Source organism: Lissotriton helveticus, chromosome 5_1 (genome assembly GCF_964261635.1).
Source record: "Lissotriton helveticus chromosome 5_1, aLisHel1.1, whole genome shotgun sequence".
Lineage (NCBI taxonomy): Eukaryota > Metazoa > Chordata > Amphibia > Caudata > Salamandridae > Lissotriton > Lissotriton helveticus.
In genome coordinates, this window is record NC_136065.1 from 83,249,324 (window position 1) to 83,271,925 (window position 22,602).

Genomic DNA, 22,602 nt, shown 5'->3' on the forward strand with positions numbered 1-22,602 from the left:
TCAAAATGGGTAAAAAATAGACAGTCCCCAGGGGCCTTATTTAAAATACAGTCCAACTTGCATAAATGTGTATTAAAATTGCCCAGAATTAAGATCTCAGAATAAGAATGTTTCAGTTTTTTTTATATGTATCAAAGGATACCTTCGAAGGCAACTAAATGTTCATTTGCAAAAAGTCTAGTAAAAGAATTATAGAAGTTTATTACTAATAGCTGGTGGTGATCCTTAAAAATCAGATCTACTGCCACAATAAGGGGAGAATGACACAAAGTGGCTCACTCTGTAGCCCAAGTCGAGAGAAACCAATAGGAGAAGACCTCCCCTTGCGCGCCCTGACGTGGAGGGGACTTCATGCTTAACGTAGGAGGTAAAACCATCCAAGTGAAAGCCTTCAGCTGTATCCCATGTCTCTTGTAGTGCAATTATTTGGTGGCCTTGGAATGTCCTACACCAAAGAGCGTCATCCCCCCTTGGTCCCAACACCTTGTACATTCCACGCGAGTACCCTCAAGCGGGCGGGATCTATCATAGGGGATGTTACACTAGGGGCGGAAACAAAATCAGGCTTCGTGAGTGGCATTATATTGCCCACTCCGATGGGGGCAGCCTAGCAGGATCTGGGCTCACAAGTCAGGGGATAATATTGACACGCATATCGTGATCTTAGCCCCTGCGGTTCAGTGTAGGTGCATGAGCTGGGTCAGTGTAGGTGCATGAGCTGGGTCAGTGTAGGTGCATGAGCTGGGTCAGTGTAGGTGCATGAGCTGGGTCAGTGTAGGTGCATACACTAGGTCAGTGTAGGTGCATGAGCTGGGCCAGTGTAGGTGCATGAGCTGGGTCAGTGTAGGTGCATGTGCTAGGTCAGTTTAAGTGCATGCTCTAGGGCAATGTAGATGCATGCGCTGGGTCAGTGTAGATGCATGCGCTGGGTCAGTGTAGGTGCATGAGCTGGGTCTGTGTAGGTGCATGAGCTGGGTCAGTGTAGGTGCATGAGCTGGGTCAGTGTAGGTGCATACACTAGGTCAGTGTAGGTGCATGAGCTGGGTAAGTGTAGGTGCATGCGCTGGGCCAGTGTAGGTGCATGAGCTGGGTCAGTGTAGGTGCATGTGCTAGGTCAGTTTAAGTGCATGCTCTAGGGCAGTGTAGATGCATGCGCTGGGTCAGTGTAGATGCATGCGCTGGGTCAGTGTAGGTGCATGAGCTGGGTCTGTGTAGGTGCATGCCCTAGGTCAGTGTAGGTGCATGTGTTAGGTCAGTGTAGGTGCATGCACTGGGTCAGTGTAGATGCATGCGCTGGGTCAGTGTAGGTGCATGAGCTGGGTCAGTGTAGGTGCATGCGCTAGGTCAGTGTAGGTGCATGCGCTGGGTCAGTGTAGGTGCATGCACTGGGTCAGTGTAGATGCATGCGCTGGGTCAGTGTAGGTGCATGCGCTGGGTCAGTGTAGGTGCATGAGCTGGGCCAGTGTAGGTGCATGAGCTGGGTCAGTGTAGGTGCATGAGCTGGGTCAGTGTAGGTGCATACACTAGGTCAGTGTAGGTGCATGAGCTGGGCCAGTGTAGGTGCATGTGCTAGGTCAGTTTAAGTGCATGCTCTAGGGCAGTGTAGATGCATGCGCTGGGTCAGTGTAGGTGCATGCACTGGGTCAGTGTAGATGCATGCGCTGGGTCCGTGTAGGTGCATGCGCTGGGTCAGTGTAGGTGCATGTGTTTAGGTCTGTGTAGGTGCATGCCCTAGGTCAGTGTAGGTGCATGCGCTGGGTCAGTGTAGGTGCATGCACTGGGTCAGTGTAGATGCATGCGCTGGGTCAGTGTAGGTGCATGAGCTGGGTCAGTGTAGGTGCATGAGCTGGGTCAGTGTAGGTGCATGCGCTGGGTCAGTGTAGGTGCATGCGCTAGGTCAGTGTAGGTGCATGCGCTGGGTCAGTGTAGGTGCATGCACTGGGTAAGTGTAGATGCATGCGCTGGGTCAGTGTAGGTGCATGAGCTGGGTCAGTGTAGGTGCATGCGCTAGGTCAGTGTAGATGCATGCGCTGGGTCAGTGTAGGTGCATGAGCTGGGTCAGTGTAGGTGCATGCGCTGGGTCAGTGTAGGTGCATGAGCTGGGTCAGTGTAGGTGCATGCGCTAGGTCAGTGTAGGTGCATGCGCTGGGTCAGTGTAGGTGCATGCGCTAGGTCAGTGTAGATGCATGCGCTGGGTCAGTGTAGGTGCATGAGCTGGGTCAGTGTAGGTGCATGCGCTAGGTCAGTGTAGATGCATGCGCTGGGTCAGTGTAGGTGCATGAGCTGGGTCAGTGTAGGTGCATGAGCTGGGTCAGTGTAGGTGCATGCGCTAGGTCAGTGTAGGTGCATGCGCTGGGTCAGTGTAGGTGCATGCGCTGGGTCAGTGTAGGTGCATGTGTTAGGTCAGTGTAGGGGCATGCGCTGGGTCAGTGTAGGTGCATGCGCTGGGTCAGTGTAGGTGCATGAGCTGGGTCAGTGTAGGTGCATGAGCTGGGCCAGTGTAGGTGCATGAGCTGGGTCAGTGTATGTGCATGCGCTAGGTCAGTGTAGGTGCATGCGCTGGGTCAGTGTAGGGGCATGCGCTGGGTCAGTGTAGGTGCATGCGCTGGGCCAGTGTAGGTGCATGAGCTGGGTCAGTGTAGGTGCATGTGCTAGGTCAGTTTAAGTGCATGCTCTAGGGCAGTGTAGATGCATGCGCTGGGTCAGTGTAGGTGCATGTGTTTAGGTCTGTGTAGGTGCATGCCCTAGGTCAGTGTAGGTGCATGCGCTGGGTCAGTGTAGGTGCATGTGCTGGGGTCAGTGTAGGTGCATGCGCTGGCTCAGTGTAGGTGCATGTGCTAGGTCAGTGTAAGTGCATCCGCTGGGTCAGTGTAGGTGCATGCGCTGGGTCAGGGTAGGGGCATGCGCTGGGTCAGTGTAGGTGTATGTGCTGGGTCAGTGTAGGTGCATGAGCTGGGTCAGTGTAGGTGCATGCGCTGGGTCAGTGTAGGTGCATGCGCTAGGTCAGTGTAGGTGCATGCGCTGGGTCAGTGTAGGTGCATGAGCTGGGTCAGTGTAGGTGCATGAGCTGGGTCAGTGTAGGTGCATGCGCTGGGTCAGTGTAGGTGCATGCGCTAGGTCAGTGTAGGTGCATGCGCTGGGTCAGTGTAGGTGCATGCACTGGGTCAGTGTAGATGCATGCGCTGGGTCAGTGTAGGTGCATGAGCTGGGTCAGTGTAGGTGCATGCGCTAGGTCAGTGTAGATGCATGCGCTGGGTCAGTGTAGGTGCATGAGCTGGGTCAGTGTAGGTGCATGCGCTGGGTCAGTGTAGGTGCATGAGCTGGGTCAGTGTAGGTGCATGAGCTGGGTCAGTGTAGGTGCATGAGCTGGGTCAGTGTAGGTGCATGCGCTGGGTCAGTGTAGGTGCATGAGCTGGGTCAGTGTAGGTTCATGCGCTAGGTCAGTGTAGGTGCATGCGCTGGGTCAGTGTAGGTGCATGCGCTAGGTCAGTGTAGATGCATGCGCTGGGTCAGTGTAGGTGCATGAGCTGGGTCAGTGTAGGTGCATGCGCTAGGTCAGTGTAGATGCATGCGCTGGGTCAGTGTAGGTGCATGAGCTGGGTCAGTGTAGGTGCATGAGCTGGGTCAGTGTAGGTGCATGCGCTAGGTCAGTGTAGGTGCATGCGCTGGGTCAGTGTAGGTGCATGCGCTGGGTCAGTGTAGGGGCATGCGCTGGGTCAGTGTAGGTGCATGCGCTGGGTCAGTGTAGGTGCATGCGCTGGGTCAGTGTAGGTGCATGAGCTGGGTCAGTGTAGGTGCATGAGCTGGGCCAGTGTAGGTGCATGAGCTGGGTCAGTGTAGGTGCATGCGCTAGGTCAGTGTAGGTGCATGCGCTGGGTCAGTGTAGGGGCATGCGCTGGGTCAGTGTAGGTGCATGCGCTGGGCCAGTGTAGGTGCATGAGCTGGGTCAGTGTAGGTGCATGTGCTAGGTCAGTTTAAGTGCATGCTCTAGGGCAGTGTAGATGCATGCGCTGGGTCAGTGTAGGTGCATGTGTTTAGGTCTGTGTAGGTGCATGCCCTAGGTCAGTGTAGGTGCATGCGCTGGGTCAGTGTAGGTGCATGTGCTGGGGTCAGTGTAGGTGCATGCGCTGGCTCAGTGTAGGTGCATGTGCTAGGTCAGTGTAAGTGCATCCGCTGGGTCAGTGTAGGTGCATGCGCTGGGTCAGGGTAGGGGCATGCGCTGGGTCAGTGTAGGTGTATGTGCTGGGTCAGTGTAGAAGCATGTGTTTGGTGACTGTTGGAGCTAGAACTCTGGAGCACAGAATGTGTTATACAGTAAATACCAAATTCTGAGGTGCAAATCCATCCCATTATATACTATGATCCCGCACCATAGAACATCACGCCAGCCCATTCCATCATAACGTTCCATACAATACCGCCATAACATACCATTCCATAAAATTCGATACCATACTATGCAATTGCATCTAATCCCTTCCTACCCCATACCATACCACCTGAACATTTCATGCCATACCATTCCATGGCACAGCACACCAATCCATGCCATCCCATTGAATTCAAATTACCAATTAGTACCATCCCATCTCATCACATCCCATTCCAAACCATCCCATCCGATCACACCATACTATACCACGATCCCAACCCATAGCACACCACACCCTCCCATCCAATCAGAACATTCAAAACCATTCAATACCATCACATACACACTATCCCATCCCTTCCTATCCCAATCCGTAGGAATAGAACATTCCATATCATACCACATGCTTTTCATGAACAGTAACATACAGCGCTAATCATCACATTGATATTTACCTTTATAAATCTTCATCATCTCTGGGCTCTGAATCTTCACATTATTACACCTGTAATAACACACACATCTTTTTATTAAAGAGCAATGACAGAGGATGAACATCACATAAGACTTGTATTTGAAATAATATTCAGTATTAAGAGCAGCGCCTGCGGACTAGTGCTTAGTGTGAGTTACTGTTCATACAAAACAGTCAAAGCTTGAATGAAGTTTAAAAGTACCTCTAATACATTATGACAGGATGCGGGTGTTCTAAGGCAGATAGCTCAGTGAGAGAAGCGTGCTTCGTGTGATGCTATGGAGTGCCACACGCGAGTCTTCTAGGAGCGGCGGTTAGCTCAGTGAGAGGGGTGACTCACAGGTTACATCTGCTCCTGGTGGAGTCTTGCGTATATACTTAATAAATACTTCTTTAACTGGAGTGCACGTGCATTCCTGCCAGCACCCACAACACAACACTGCCACACCCAACGCCTGCCAGTGTAAACCTTGTTACTATCCTCTACAATCAAGATGTTGGGTTAGCCTTAGTGGGATATATAAGGAAGATTTGAACCCAGACCCCTTAGTAATGAAAGGTTGGTTCCAAAACAAAAACTCCCACGTCCTAAAGAACAGCAGATTTTAGGTCTTAGGGGAAGGATCACAGAGGGAGAGATAAGGGAACAGGTCTGGAGGCTCAGTAATGGGAAAGCAGCAGGCCCAGACGGGATCCCATCTGAATTCTGTATAAAATTGATTACCTCGTTGGTCCCCTTCTGAGTATTTTATTTTAATGAGATCTCTCTGGAGGGCTGTTAAATTGCACCCACCTGGTATGAGGCAAGTGTAGTTATGATCCTAAAGATGCGAGGTTAGCGGATTCCTAAACACCTATATGGTTGTCGAACTGTGATTACAAAATGATCATAGGAATCTTGGCTAAGAGGTTGTCAGATATCCTTCAAACCATTTCGATCAAAAGGGGTCTGTGCCTAACAGACAGCTGTATGAATAATCGATTGAATTATCGCTGCAAATGATACGGCCGAGGAATTTAATCTCCTGTTTACAATCGTAAGACTTGATGCTGCTAAAGCATTTGATAGGGTTATTTGGGTCTATCTTTGGGAGGTATTGCAGAATTTTGGTTTCAGCAGTAAAGTTACTGGAGTTGTACAAAATGTTATATAAGGTGCCGGCAGCCAATTTACAGCTTCTTTTCAGGTATCCACAGGAACTAGGCAGGGGTGTACTTTGTCGCCAATTCTGTCCTGTATATATATATTGAGCCCTTTTCCCAGATGATCAGTGGGATAAGACCATTCTTCCCTTTGAAGCTGCAGGGTTACCAACCAAAATAGCACTGTATGCTGAAGACATAGTTCTGTATACATCGAACCCAGAGCTCTCTGTTCCACAGCTTGAGATGCATGCAGGAGATTTTGGGAGTCTTTCAGGGTATTTAATCTATAAGGGGAAGACCGAGATTATGACATAGGCTAAAGAGAAGGTAGGGCTTCAAACTGGAACCCAGATTAGGTATCTAGGAATCAAGGTAACTCAGAGTTTGGAGGAAATACCAGACGTAAACCTAACTAAGGTATGCCATTGTTAATATGGAAAAAATCAATGGTTAAAAGATTTAAAAACAGAGGATACTCGGATACTCTAATTAACAAGGCGGCTAGAAGAGTCCAGAAATTACAGAGAGATGATACATTGAGATCTAAGAGTAAACCTGAAGTATCTCAAAATAATCAGAAAATAAGAATGATTACCAACTTTGGTAGAGGGAGCCATAAACTTTTCAATATTATGAACAAATATTGGCATATGCTCAGTTCCGATAAAGATCTGAAGCCCTTTCTAACGGAGCGACCGAGCATTACGTACAGAAAAGGAATGTCTCTAGCTAATATTGTGAGCCCAAGTTATCCAAAACCTATTACACAAATAAGCCAGAGTGACTGGCTTCGAACTCGCCGGAATGGCTTTTTTCATTGTGGTAATTGTAGCTCATGTCGGTGGGCAATGAGGAAAGTACAGACATTTGAATATAATAATACTGGTACATTCTCTATTGATTCTTTCATTAACTGTGAAACATCATTTGTAATTTATGTTATTGCCTGTCTTTGTGGTAAAATCTATGTAGGAAGTACAGTAAGGAGACTCAAAGACCGTATGATTGAACACTATCGTGCACTCAAAAATGGGGATACAAGGTATCCTATTGCTTCACATTATATTCAAAATGGGAATGATTCTGATAAACATAAATTCTTGTGTCATGGTATTGAACAAGTGGTGCGTGATCAAGAGGGAGAGAGAGGACCAGAAAGCTAGTCCTTATCCCCGGGGTAATATGTGATATAATCAAAAGGAGACTAGCTCATATTTATTTTAGTTTACAAAAAACAAGAAAGGAGAAGACTCTGGTATGTTTTCGTCATGGAGTGGGAACACCTGGTGAGTGTGTTCATAAAGCCCTCACCCACCAACCTAGTTGGTGGCATGCTTCATCATCGGGCCCACCCAGTAGCACCTAGCGTGCCCCGGGTGTGCTTCAACGCCTGACTACAGCGGAGCTGGTATTTTGCTGAGTGTGCAGTGAAGATAGTTAAGATAGTGATGTTAAAACGGCTAGGCGGGGCTCCCAGTACCCGAGGGTAAAATTAGACTTTAATACCTGGGCCTCCGTCAGCGGTTAAAAATAAGGCAGGAAGATGTAAGGGGCCAGTTACGACCTCTCACATCCAATGGGTCAACATGTTTCAGCCAGTGCCTTATGACTAAGCTGGCTTTCTTCAGGACCTAAATAACAAGCATTTGCAATGCAATAGGTCTCGCAGCATTAAAGTTTGAGTTATTGGCATTGTGTATGACAATGCGTTGCATAACATTTTTAGCAAACTTTGAATTGGTGAGCAGTTTGAGTGTGTGCAAGAGTATGCTGTTGCTCACAGCTGTTATTATTCACACAGCTCTAATGCTGCACCTCACCACAGGGCTGACGCAGTTATTATTCACAAAGCTCTGATGATGCACCTCAGGCATGTCACTTGGCATGTGCAGATGGGAAACGTAAGCGGAGGAGGGACAGTGAATGGGCCCGGAGGGTGAGAAGGTTGTCATTGAGCAGATAAGACAGTGGAGGGTGTCCATACTTCCTGTGCTGTAAGGCTATCAGGTGAGGCCTGAGGTTAGGCTGCACTTGAAGCTTGATCCGCATGGGATTTTTGGGTTGGATTTTCTGGCCAGTAGACTTAAGATTCATATTTACACAACTAGGGAAACCTGGTCCAGGAACATCGGGCCACTTGTAATCTGGTGGACTTGGACACACACACTATCTTTCTGGCCCACCAGTGAGCTTCTAACCTACTGTGTTCTGGATCTTGTATTGCGCAATATATATGAGGGGTTTTGAAAGAAACAAATCGGTTAGTCAATATTGATAACTGCAAATGTGGCAAGTGCCAGTAAGAAAAGCTGCCCAAATGGCTGATCAGCGCCAGTGGAAGGCTGCCACCTCACAACAAGGTCTACAGATTGTTTCGGGAAATTTGGGGTCATTTAAAATCACTGGTGAGGGATTGAATAAATAGTATATTAATAACAATTTTAGTATAAGAACAGCAATGCAAGCACCTACTCGCACGCAGGTTGCAAGATTTCTGAGTGATAACATGTCAGGGCCATGCGAGATTAGGAGTGGAAATTTCATGCGCAGGAATGTAGAAAAGTGAAGCTGTTTACAGCTTATTTTACTGGTCTGTTTATTCAGAGAAACTGGGCATTGTCTTACCTTCCACACACCTCTAAAACTGTTATTTTCACACCGTACCATAGGAAGCAACCTTGTCTGATATAACCGCTGATGAGATTAGAGGCACAGTTCATACCCTGAAAGCCACCAGGCCCCCAGCCCCAACACCTTTCTACTGCCTACACTATTTGGGGATCCCAGGGCAGGCAGGATCTAGTGGGCCCTATCTGTACTGGCTGATTTAGTTTCCCCCTGGCCTGGCCTGTCTTACTCTGGCTCTGCAAACTTGGCCAAGTGCAACCCTTTCCACACACGACTCAGGGTATCAAGATCAAGAAGTCACAAGCTTCTCCGGAACCTAGTGTGGGGACCAAGAACTCCGCGTTCAACCAATACACACAATAAGGTAATGTCCAGCCTAGTGGCTTACCTTTATGAAAAGGAAAGTACTTTTCATTTTACCGCCAAACTAAATACTGTACTGTTCTATGGATGTGACATTAGGGGATGCAGAATGCTGTGTTCTATAAGTGCGGCACTACAACCCCTTCCCTACACAGTACTCGTTCTCTTTCCTGCTAGGGTCAAGATTCCCACTATTACCCACCCCACCCTTTGAATTGTGACAGTATTAAGCTCGGCTACAGTTACCTCAAATGTCCCCACTGTTTTAAGTCTTCAGCACAGTTTATCATTTCTTTAGCATCAAATAGCTGTCTCTAATGGGCACAGCAGATTGGCCTGTGACCCTTCATATCTCTTATCCCTTCAGGCAGGCTAAACCCTAAGCTACTCTTTACGGGTAGTGGTGCATACCGCGAGATTCGGAGAGGCAGCTGTGGATGTTTGGCGGTAGGTGTTGGCTGGGCAGCAGGATATCCTGCTGGCCATAGGGCAGATGGAGCCGGTGAATAAGGGGTTGGCTGTTATTCAGGTGTCCTAGCACAGGGGCATAACCTGCCTCCTCTCTTGTTGGTCTGCTTCCCTTTCTTCACCAGGCGCCTCCTCCCCACCCCACACCGAACCTACACTATTTGTAATTTTGGCCAATTCCCCACCCTTGTTCCTGTGTTTTATTGTGTTCCGGAGATTTCAAACCTTGCCTCCCATGTCAGCATGCCTGTATCAGAAGATGAGGTTTGAATGTAGTTTCAGGGCAGGAAGAAGCTGACTTTTAAAGTATTGTCAACAATAGTAACATTTCTCAGCCTAACATAAGGTTACCTTTATGCCTGTATAACACTGGGTTCAGCTTAACATGTATGCTGTGTATCTAGGAGTAGGTGCCACCTGTGGTGGTTAGTACATGTGTGTGAGATATGTGAGGAATCATGCTTGTGAGAAGAACTCTGACACAGCCGTGAGAGAAATAAATTGCACATTCGAATGTGTTTGTAAAGCTGGAGAGAAAATGTAGGTGCCTGTGTGTTATAACAGACGTGCAGTTAAACATTTTCTGGCACGAAGGGCAGCACATACTAGGCTCAGTCATCCATCTGTCAGCTTGACCTGTCCAGATGCTACCACTTGAGGTGGGTGTGGCTTTACATGTTCTGATAATGGTGATATTAGTGAACCATATCTTATTCAATGGGTGTCAGTTTTTGTGGAAAGATTTCAATTGTGATGTAGCCTTTGATGATCATAAAGACCTGGATAACTGGAAGACCTAGTGGTGACAGCAGACATATATGTACAGGTGATGTTGTATTGTGAGCTGTCCAGGAAGCAGCTTCGTGCTACATTGTGTGTGTGTTTTGTGTGTGTGTGACTTACATTGCCTGTACCCTTACTGGGGAGTGTGAGAGGGTTGTATTTGTGCCCTTGCCGTCACCAAGTCCATATGCTGGTTGAGTTATTTTGTGCGATGCTCACAATGGGTCTGGAAAGAGGTAATTGGATATTTGTTGATACCTAGGATTGGTGCAGCTAAGGCATTACTGCTGGGTGGATAGCATTTTTGTGGAAAAGTACCTGTGGTGGTGTATGTGTGGTGCTTGGCTCTGTGTGTCTGACTGGCTTATGTGTGTTTGTGGGAACTGACATTTGCAAGAAGTGATATGTGATGTTCTTGGAGTCATGAGTGAAAATTATCTGGCTTGATGATTCTGGTCCGTGGAACTGGCAGGCCATGCAGTTGGTGAGAGTGCCTTGTGTCGAGGATACGCTGCTCCGTGCAGAGAGTGTTCTGGGCCGGCCTCCAGGAACAGCGGTCACCGGTATCCTTTAAAAGAAGTCATTCATAACCTCCTCTTCTCCTGACCCTTCTTTTTGATCTCCCTTATGGTGTGCATCTCCACCACCTAATGTTCTCCTTACTGGTGACCTCCTGTCACACAGGTCACTTGCTTCTCCACTCCGGTGAGGGTGTAGAGGCAGTCTACTGAGGCCTCCAAGGTGTTATCTAGAAGGCTTACAGCCTCCTTAGTGAAGTTTCTCTTTATCGTGAGGGGGTGGTCTGCATATCCAGTGGTCTTCTGGCTCTAAACTTGCATGTGAAAGGAGAAAAGAGCAGGACTGTGAAAGTTGCTTGTATTTATGGGTTTTGGATTATTATTGCTTTCTGGTGTATTTGATGGTGGTCAGGGTTGGTTATTTTCTCATTCCTCTAAGTTAGAATGTTGTGCAACATGTTTCGAGTGTGGAATTTTCCATCTATGCCCAGTGAAGTAGATTTGAGCAGGATCTTCAAATGTAGTTTTATGAGCAGTAATATTCTACTGGGTCTCCAGGTGCAGGCCAATGAACTCCTGATTAGGTATGTAAATACGAGCTGATAGGTGTACAACTGCCTGCACGAAATATTACAAAATATGTTCTGTGAATTGCAAAAGTTCGTTAGTACGTGTGGTTCTAGAGATACCTCTAGGGACACGTATTTGTACGCTCGCGGTTTTCTCTTTGTGAATTGCCCCCCATATGGCGTTCAATCTTAAAATGGGGTCCGGCAATGCAACGTCCTGTTGAAATTCAGGGTTCTCGCTTTTCTCGGGTCCCGGGAACTCGAGTTCAGTTGCGAACCCTCACTCAAAGCGAGGCTCCTTTTGGAAGGTAAGCCTGATAAATATTTTCACACGGCGACTACGGTGGTCCTCTATGCTCAAAAAACCTCCTGCTTCATGAAGCTTAATGAGTGTGATGTTAAGGCAGCGTAATAGAAAAGCGAGAGGCCGTGCTACTTTCTAAAAGTCAGACCCACCGTGCAGGCGCATACATTTCCCAGCTGCAAAGAGGCGTGTAAGATTAAACGTGCGAGCTCGTTGTACAGTGTATTTTTCTTCCCCTTTTGCCCTTTCTGCACTCTCCACCTCCTAATGGCGCCTGTTGGGTGAAATAATGGACAGAAGAGTTCGCAAGCGGCTTATCCAGCATCTGGTGTAATCTCCTCTGTGATGGAAGAGAGTGGCCAGAGACATCGATTTGCTAAATTGAAAAAAAAAAAACTACCGTGCACAGGAAACCAGAAAGTTAAGCTATGCGTCACGTCTTAGGTTGTTTTTGTTCTGTCTCCATTCATTGTTTACACTGAAAACCTCGTTTTAGAAGCCTCGCTGATTCGGCTATCACTGTCACATAATTGCAAATCTTGCCTGGTTTAAAAACAAGCAACGGACGAATGACTCACAATGCAAACAACAACTTGCTGCACCTGGGGAAACTCACCAGCTCCTGATTGTGCACATCAAAAACTTAACTTGCGAGAAACGATGAGAAAGGGCATGCACACAATTTTTCAAAAACCTACCTGACATATTGGATCCACGGAGGAGGACGCTACGGCGTGCGCACTCCTAAAAACGAAACCTCTGGTGGGGGCGGGACTTCCGTTTTGTGAAGCCCGCGCCCACGGAGTGCCTGGAGAAGCAGTGGTGACGCGGTGCCCCGCGGTCGGAGGCTGCACAAGTCCGGAGTGCCGGTGAGCGGGGAAGGGGGGGATGCCTGTATGTGTGCGTGCGTGCGTGTGTGTGTGTGTCTGTGTGCGCGACGGCGGAGGGGTGGGGGGGATGTATCTCCGTGCGTGTATGTGCGCTTGTGTATGTGTGTGCGCATGCGTGCAGGGGGAGGTGTGCCTGTATATGTTTGCGCTTCCCAGGAGACAGCCGCGCGCGTGGCCTGCGCCGATCGCCTTTTGAGAGAAGCGCGCGGCCGGCACTGTCTCCTGGGAAGCAGAGTCAGTAACATTAGATCTCGGCGAGTACAGTGCTTACGCACTGTATCGCTACGAGACCTAAAAAGGGGTGAGTGTAAGCAAACTAGTGGGAGTGTGGTTTAGACTATGTGTCTACACGCCCTAAAGTGTATCTATGTGTGAGAGGGGGATTCCCTTCTCAAGACCACCTGTACATGTAACATTTATGGACAAAAGACAAAACATACAAGGGAAGAATAGAGTCATTCGGATGTACAGAGTTGTACACAACTGATTGCCGTCACTATAGCGGGTTCATGTGGGCTATAGGCGACTAAAGTGTAATGGTATTGGTGGTACCATCACGGTGAGAATCGCACTTGTAACTCGAGGGTGAAGTGATTAAAAGACGGAGAAAAACATTGTGCATGAGTGTAGAGCGGCGCATGAGGGCACTCTTACGCTAGTTTTTGCTCAGTCTGACCTCAAGGTTGAGAGGTGGCAAGGGCTTGACCCTGGGGGGACAAACGTTTACCACAATGATTAGGGAGACCTGTGTGGGAGAAAAGAGCGCTTACCAGGAGTCGTGGTGGTTGTTTCTCATACTCACAGCTTTTCTGGGCCGAGCCTGCTCTGGACCTGTAGTGCCTCCTTCGCATACCGGTGAGGAGTGGCCATTTCCCGGGTCTTAAATAGTCCGGCTAATTGAATAATCAAATGCACCTGCAGTTTGGGAGGCAATGGTAAACAGACTCGGGTGTCCGAGTCATGGTGCCTGATTAGGAAGTATGGGACAATCTATACTATTAGTATTAGAATAGTATAGATTGTCCCATACTTCCTAATCAATCAGCTTTACAGTACTATCATCGATACCCTGTGTGCCCCTTGTCTAATTTGGGACTGTAAGGACTCCTTGTCCCATAACAACGCCCCGCACATGCGCGGCTGAAGACACTACAACCCCGCACATGCGCAGACCATACCTGGCCTCACAGCGCATGCGCGCACACCGCGCGCTATCTCCGAGGGCTGCTCCCCGCCTGGGAAACGCCTACAGCAATGCAGGCTCTCCAACGCGACTGAACGGTAATGCGCACGCGCTCCTAATGCGCCTATACTCTCATCAGGCACCATGACTCGGACACCCGAGTCTGTTTACCATTGCCTCCCAAACTGCAGGTGCATTTGATTATTCAATTAGCCGGACTATTTAAGACCCGGGAAACGGCCACTCCTCACCGGTATGCGAAGGAGGCACTACAGGTCCAGAGCAGGCTCGGCCCAGAAAAGCTGTGAGTATGAGAAACAACCACCACGACTCCTGGTAAGCGCTCTTTTCTCCCACACAGGTCTCCCTAATCATTGTGGTAAACGTTTGTCCCCCCAGGGTCAAGCCCTTGCCACCTCTCAACCTTGAGGTCAGACTGAGCAAAAACTAGCGTAAGAGTGCCCTCATGCGCCGCTCTACACTCATGCACAATGTTTTTCTCCGTCTTTTAATCACTTCACCCTCGAGTTACAAGTGCGATTCTCACCGTGATGGTACCACCAATACCATTACACTTTAGTCACCTATAGCCCACATGAACCCGCTATAGTGACGGCAATCAGTTGTGTACAACTCTGTACATCCGAATGACTCTATTCTTCCCTTGTATGTTTTGTCTTTTGTCCATAAATGTTACATGTACAGGTGGTCTTGAGAAGGGAATCCCCCTCTCACACATAGATACACTTTAGGGCGTGTAGACACATAGTCTAAACCACACTCCCACTAGTTTGCTTACACTCACCCCTTTTTATTTAGGTCCTGAAGAATGCCAGCTTAGTCATAAGGCACTGGCTGAAACATGTTGACCCATTGGATGTGAGAGGTCGTAACTCGCCCCTTACATCTTCCTGCCTTATTTTTAACTGCTGACGGAGGCCCAGGTATTAAAGTCTAATTTTACCCTCGGGTACTGGGACCCCCGCCTAGCCGTTTTAACATCACTATCTTAACTATCTTCACTGCACACTCAGCAAAATACCAGCTCCGCTGTAGTCAGGCGTTGAAGCACACCCGGGGCACGCTAGGTGCTACTGGGTGGGCCCGATGATGAAGCATGCCACCAACTAGGTTGGTGGGTGAGGGCTTTATGAACACACTCACCAGGTGTTCCCACTCCATGACGAAAACAAACCAGAGTCTTCTCCTTTCTTGTTTTTTGTAAACTAAAATAAATATGAGCTAGTCTCCTTTTGATTATATCACATTGAACAAGTGGTGTCAGACAGACGAGGAGGAAACAGGCTACTAAAACTCAGACGTAAAGAGGCAAGATGGATCATGGTCCTCCGAGCAGTTGAAGATGGACTAAATATGGATTCAGAGCTTCAATATTACTTGGGTGAACATTAAGAATATGAATCATAATGTATACTATGTATCTCTAGATGTGAACTGGCTCTTCAAGCCAAGAATTTGCTATGTACTATTTGTATAACATCTATATATCTTTATATGATGCTAGGGTGCTTCGAATGCTAATATCATGACCCCTTCAGATGTTGTGAATTAGAACTTATAGTGGAATGATGTGAGGCGCTTGATACTCTGTCACTGACAATTACTTCCAAAAAAACTTTACACTTCCTAAATCTTCTCTAATTTTGATATTTACAGGAATCCTGATAATTTATTCCTATGTATCCTTTAGTTGCTTAAATATGTTACATAAATATACAGCATGGCGAATAGACTATAAGGTAATATTGGTAGATTCACCTTTCCAACATGGCGGAGCCAGAACACTCGTTTTTGCCTATAGCTTTCGGACATCCAGGTAAAATCAACCAGTGCAGACGGCAATAGAATATGCCGTACTTGCCGCTATACCTATGTAACTAATGGGTATATTTTGCTATATCTTTATAATATTTTTAATGTTATCATTACACGCGATAAATTAAGAAAGTCGATAATTTCTCAAAATGAGAGACAACTGCTATACTATATGCAAGGTATCATTTTGTTAACGTAGACTGGGCAAAATAATCGTTACAGCAGTTCTCCTAATAGTGACTCATACTGTTTTTGTATAAAACGCGGAAAACCTAAATAAAATGGCGGCCTTAAAACTACTATATTGAATTAACCAGATCGTAGAATACTTAAGGAAGATGGCGCTGATGACAGACGCCGGTGAAACCGAACACGGTAGGATGTAACCGAAGATATACTGAACTAACTGTTGAGAAAGGTGAGCGCTAACCTATTTGAAGTAGCAAATGTTAAAAACTAACGTAGGATACGGATCTATAGACCTTTTTTCTTTTCTAAATAGATTTCGCAACTGTGAAACTACTTGAGACGCTGATAATAGTGATATACGAGCTAAGGTCTGAATGAAAGATACACAGAATTTAGAGCTGGGAATGGTAAGCGAAATGTAAATAAAGATTGTAATAGATACATAATATTCAGGACACAGACCGATAGATCCTGTTTATTTATTTTAATAGAATCTGCAAAACATTAAGACGTAGAAAAGTACTGACAGACCGGCGTGAATACTGGAGAGGTAATACAGTAGTATCTGTACTATTCTAGAAATAATGACTCATGAGTTTAAGTATGGTCTCAAGTGTATATGCTCAGTTGATTTTATTAGTGTTAAGAGCTTAACAAACTTGCACTGGTAGAGTACCTTTAGACTAGTGCAATATAGTAACAACTTGAACTATTTACTAGACAAACTTTAAATTCTTTATTTAGTTTGACTGGTTGTAACTTGTGGAGTCAGAGCTAAGAGTATCCTTATATCATTCCAGAAACTGTTACTCAATGATGAAAAATAACTCTTTTATGAGGACAAAATAAAAGCCCGAAAATAACGAAGGATAAATCACTTAATTTAGGTAAAACATATTTAAGTTTATTATGTATGGCGAAATACCTGAATGTTTTGTTGTGAAGTATTTAATGACACCGGGAGTCACATAGAAATTGTTGAAACCTATTAACTAGTGTCACTAAGATGTTGGGAACTATGTGCTTTCACTCTCACTTAGGTGGTGACAGATTAATTAATATTAAACTTTTCTTAATAATGATAGCTGTTTATGGATATACAAATGTTTCTTCTTTTTTACTTTTGGCTTGCAGCCCTGATGAAGTTGTTTTGACAACGAAACACGTGTTGGCTGGCAACATAGAAAGTATTGAATCTGGCTACAAAGAATGTTTTGAATGGATACAGAGATTAATTTTGAACTTTGATGCTGGAAATAAACACGGATCAACGTGCATTAGGACTCTGGTGTCTAAATGGTTATTGGACAATATATGGACCTTTTTGATTACAATTAATGAAGTCGCAAATATGATGTATACTTAATGATTGCTCGGCAAGAATTCTGAATCAATTTAAGCTCCCTGGAATTCAGGGAACTAGTTGGGAAGTTAGGTAACCTTCCTATTCTGCCTAGAAGCAACCCTGTGGTACCTGTGAAATCTACTTTTAGCCAAACTCTTTGCTGTGCGCCCTATCACCTGTTACCTAATTTTGCTTGTCCATGGAAAAAATCAATGATGATGTGAGAAACAATACATTCATTTATGCCAACAAAACTGCGTCCTTTTTAACGAATTTGCCCGTTGTGAACTCCACATCAACCCGACTCGCAAATACGTAGTCAGGCAAGAACTGAGACATAGGCCTGAGGTTATTGATTGACAGGTGGGATGGCACGTAGCCGGCAGACAAATGCATGGACAGGAAACTGTAGATCAATCCCACAGATAGGAGCAGCGACACTACAATGGTCAAGGGAGATTGGCCCCAATAAAACACGCATGGCTGGAGGCGGTACGAGTGCTCCTAAAACACCATAAATTCAGATGCCACATTAGTTAGGAACATATAGCCAATCAGAACACAGCAATCAGGTGCTCCTCATGCCAGACATCTGGACACGTCACCCACTGACCTCATTGTGTCCATGTAAGGTCGAGGCCCACCTGTACTATCCATTCAAACTAATTTATGACTCTAGAGGCAGCAACTTATATTCCTCACCATTCATATTTTGCCGAACGCCTCTTGTCTCTTGTTTCCAAAAGATCTTTCATGTTCAAACAACACCGTGATATAGATGCTTTCCTTCAAAGGTGGGGAAATCTGCCCCTCGGTATCGATGGGAGGGTGAACATCATTAAGATGCTGGTTATTCCCAAGGTGATCATCTTGTTTAACACTAAACCACTTCCTTTCCCCCAAAAGCATTTGTAGAAATCGCAAGGGAGGGTCGGAAGCTTTATATGGGTATCCAGGGGAGCCGGGATCTCATGAAACAAGATCTGGAGGTGACTGAAGCAAGGGGGACTGGCTCCGCTGGATTTTTAAACCTATTAATATGCTTTCCAGTTCAAGAATTCCCGGCTCTTGGCTGGAGAGCTAGATAATTCTTACATGGGTTAATTTTAGAGAGCTATGTTGAAGCATTTAGGCCTGAATATGTTTTTTGTTTAAGCAACTCATCTTCAGGCAAAAGTGGAAGAGGAGCTATGAAGGCTGGAAGAGGCTGACATCATCGGGCAAGATTATGGGCCACTCCTTGGGTTTTCTCAACTGTTGTCACCCAGAAGCCCAAACAGCCAGGAGACGTGTGGCTGTGTGTGGCCATGCACCTCCTAAATCAGGCATGCCAAAGACAACGACATATCACGCCTACGAAGGATGGACTAATAAATGAGATCAAAGGAGCTAGCTTGTTCTCCAAAACAGATCTTAAGTCAGGGTATCGCCTGCTGATGCTCGACCCCACTTTTTGATTTATCACAACCTTCTCCACACACCTGGGTCTGAGACTATACAAATGATTAAACTTCAGAATCTCCAGTGTCGCTGATGTTTATGAGAACACCATCCCAGAAGTTCTATATGGATTGACTGGAATAATTAACATCTGTGATGACATCTTGGTGTAGGCACACAATGTGACAGTCATTATTGAGTCCAAAAAGCCCTACAGTGCCTTCAACGGCCTCAGGCTAAACCCTGCAAGTTTGACTTTCTAAAGCAACATATCAGTTTCTTCAAACAGAAATAATTTTCAGCAGAAATGGTGACTCCGAATCCCAACGAAGTCAAAGACAAGAAATCTGCACTCACACCAACTTTCATGACAGGAGTAAGACGTTTCCTAGGCATGATGACATACTGTGGTAGGTTCGCAAATAACTTGACAGCCTTTACGGATCTAACCCAGGCACTTACAAAGACTGATGTCAAGCAATGGTCATAGAGGGTAGATAGTGTTTCAACAGACCAAGGATGGGACACCGCAGTATCTGCCGCTCCCTCACCCGCTTCTCCAGGCCCCGGACTCCTGCCTCACGACTCTCCCAGCTCCACTCAGGAGCCAGAGCCAGCGCCGCCATCAGCCTCAGGGAACTAAAGTTCCCAGCAGCCAGCGGGAGGCGGGCCTGGCCAGTTTTCGCACCTCTGCAGCAGATTAATTCCTTCTGCGTCTACCGCCTCGCGGGAGCTGTGCGATCAGTGCCCGAGCAAAGCCTAGACAATGGGTGAGCCCGTCCATGCCCGTCAGAAACAGGAGGCGGCTGGGCCATCCCTCTTACGCACACAGTTTCAGTTACAGTGCTCTGTGGCATTGTCCCCCCTGACACCGTGCCCGGCACTCTCCCCTCAGCCCAACCTGCACCAGACTCCCAGTAGTTACTGTCCAGCTGCACCCCTCTTGACCCTGGTAGCCTGGGCCGGCTGCACTTGACCTTGCAGTCAGGCTTCTTCCCTTTCCCTTTCTCCCTGCCTGCCCGACCGATCCCTTGCCCCCGGCTCTGCTGGGACCTCCCTTCTGCTGCCTGCAGCCCTGTGACTCCCTACACCTCGCCTCCTGTGTTGCTCCCCGTCGTGCCTGCTGTCTTCCCCTATGGGCACCATTGGCACCCTCCACCAGTAATCCAGTCCTCTGGCATGGCGACCACAGGGCACCCACGCAGCTGACGCTCACAGTGGGTATGCCGTGCATGGACCTCGCTCTGCACTAGGTCTCCACCCACCACGGACTGCCTGTGCTTCACATCAGACGCACTTAGAGCCCTGGACTCCGGATGCCAGAACAACTGCTGCGCCCAGGCCTCATCCAGGACCACAAATGGCCTTCTCTCCTGCCGGAACTGCCGATTTATCTGTACCAGAAGAGAAACAACTGACAGCACGTTCATCAGCCACAACAAGCCACTCACACTTAACAGCAGGTCCGTGGCCAACCCATTCAGAGAGATCAACTGCCTGCTGAACAACGCACAATCTCTTGGAAAAGACGCCACAGAAACCTGGAAAACCATCACCACCCCAGACACCATCTTCACCACAGAGGCCTGGCTGAACACCGCATCAGCACCCAGTATTGCCACAGCCATACCAAACGGATGCAAGATCACGCACCGAGACCGGACCAATAGAAACAGCAGCGGCACAGCCATAATTCACAAAGATACTCTCAAATGTGCAACCACCATAGACAACACCACCCCCTTCATGGAGCACCTCAACTTCCAACTCCAAACAAACAGCAAACCCACGATCGGAGAAACCCTCGCCTACAGACCCCCGGGACTCTGCCCTCCCTTCTGCAACCCCATCTCCGACTACATCGTTCCTATCCCTATTGAGGTGAAACTATCTTCCTAGGAGACCTCAACTTTCACCTTGAAAACATTGAGAACACCAACACGGCTGATATCCCAGGAAGTATGGCCAACCTCAAACTCGAGCAATTAGTCACCGGTCCCACTCACATCGCAGGAGACACGCTTGACCCTATCTTTACACCCACACTGAAGAGCTCACCTGGACAGACCACCCCTGCGTCCACTTCATCTTCTCAGAGCCGCTCAAAACCCTCGCCTCCACTGCCAGCGAAACATGTTGCAGCTGGTCCAAAGCATCAGAACAACGCTGGATCAACACCCTCAACTTTCACCTACCCACCTCCACAAGGACACGGAACAAGCAGTGGACAACTTCACTAAATGGATCACAGCAAGCGCTAATGAAGTCACTCTGAGAAATCCTACCAACCCCAAGAAACAAACACAACACCCCCAGGAGCTGAACTAGTACACGTTATGGAGCTGCCCCTGAATAGGGGTGTACTGGAATACGATAACCAGGATATTACACACATGCACAGGTCGAGCACTACCTTTTGAATGGTCCATATACCTCCTGCATCAATTCAGGAGGACGCCTCCCACCAAAGTAGTGTCTAGGTTCCTAGACATGGGATAATAGTAGCTAAAAGGCTCCTAGCTAGACGGTGGAAAGTGATGGACCCACCACATGTACGGGCATGGCGTCACTCATTATTAGCATGGGCCAAGGCACAAAGCATCTCCATCAAGCATGAAGAAACGTTAGGACTGTGTCGAGAACCCATAGCAGCATGTTGGGACAACCTCCTAAATGAGCAGCAACAGATAGAGGGTGGTGACCCTGAGGATTCGCCTGGTCGAGACGTGGGCGAATAGATGTAGCGAACGGGCGTACCATGATATTCCATGGGTGTCCGCAGACCACTTAAGAATGTGAATAGGCATGGACACTACGCAAAGTAAACGTTGAGTAACACAGCAGCAAGGAAACATTCGCAAACATGCCCGAAGATGGAGAGATAAGTTACTACGGGCAGGTCATTGTTTTGGTTGTTCTTGTTTATTCTGGATTCATCTGTTCAAAAGCCCAATGTGTCAGAACTGGAAGGACTCTTGCAGGGCACAGAAATGGAATGGAGACACTCCACAGGAAATTTAGATGTGGGGGCAGTCTCTGCATGTGAGGGAAGGTGGCTGAGAGGGCTAGGGTCAGCCTCCCTCCCCTCATCCCACAGGAACGGAGACGTGTGGAGTGACATCCTCGCCAATGGTGTGACCACGGTGCTATAGTTGTAAACAATTGTCTCTTATTTTATTTCAGAAATGAAAAATGACAATGATCTGATGCCCCCGAACCACACCCCATGTTTTCAATGAAATACGACACGACGCTGAGCCGCTGATGTTTATTGTTTGAATCTGTATTGCTACCAAAAATGATACATAAAGACCGTAAAAGAAAAGGATGATTTAAATGAGGCTTTGGAAGATACACAAGGAAGTCTCGGAGTACTTGAAGAAGGATTTGGTACCTGGAATGAGTGGTCAGTGACCTGGGCAGAGGTTTGAACATGACTTCAATTACATTTCAATGCTGTTTGGAAGCACTGAAGGGATGTTTTGAAGACTGGCATCGTAGTTAGGAAACTTAGAATTAGTTTTTCTACAACTCCTAATTGAAGAAACCGGAGGGGAAGATTCCAGAATGTGTATTAGTTTTCTGTGTGTTCAGGGAATTCTTCTGAGGACTTCAGGTAGGTTTTATAGATAAAAATATGTTTTGTGAGGACAGCAGCTCATTTCTGTAGCAATTATTTCAAGACTCAAAGGAGTTTTCTGATGACTCACAGGGATTTAGGAACATTTAAGAGCATTTCTTGATGATACAAGGGAGTTTTCAAGGGACTTAAGTTTTCAGGGGAATCAAAGGTATTTTCTGAGGACTTAAGTTTTTTTTTTGAGGAAACAAAGTGATTTTATGAGGATCTGAAAGTTTCTTAGCACTTTGTGTGAGCTCAGTAGTGACATTTACACACTGCAGCAGTGAGACCTGCGCCTTACACACTGAGAGGAGGATAATAAACCAGCCTTACCTGCTCAGGGTGCTCCTGACATCCTGCAAAACAGAGAAACAATCAAAGTGAAATCAGTTTCCAGAGAAGATGTTAAAGTTATGGCAGTATTTTTAGGAGTGACAAACTTCGATCTATATACAATCAGAAAACAGTGTC

At 47.0% G+C, this 22,602-nt stretch overlaps 1 protein-coding gene across 1 annotated transcript in view; it reads right to left on the reverse strand.

Annotated features, from left to right (window-relative positions):
* Positions 1-22,602, reverse strand: part of LOC144754171 (E3 ubiquitin-protein ligase TRIM39-like) — an 89,683-nt gene that overhangs the window by 19,229 nt on the left and 47,852 nt on the right. Inside the window, exons 4-5 of the mRNA XM_078641751.1 lie at positions 22,465-22,487; positions 4,828-4,877 (exon numbers count right to left, since the gene is read on the reverse strand). Of these exons, the coding sequence (XP_078497877.1) occupies positions 4,828-4,877; positions 22,465-22,487 (73 nt within the window). The remainder of the gene's footprint in view (positions 1-4,827; positions 4,878-22,464; positions 22,488-22,602) is intronic.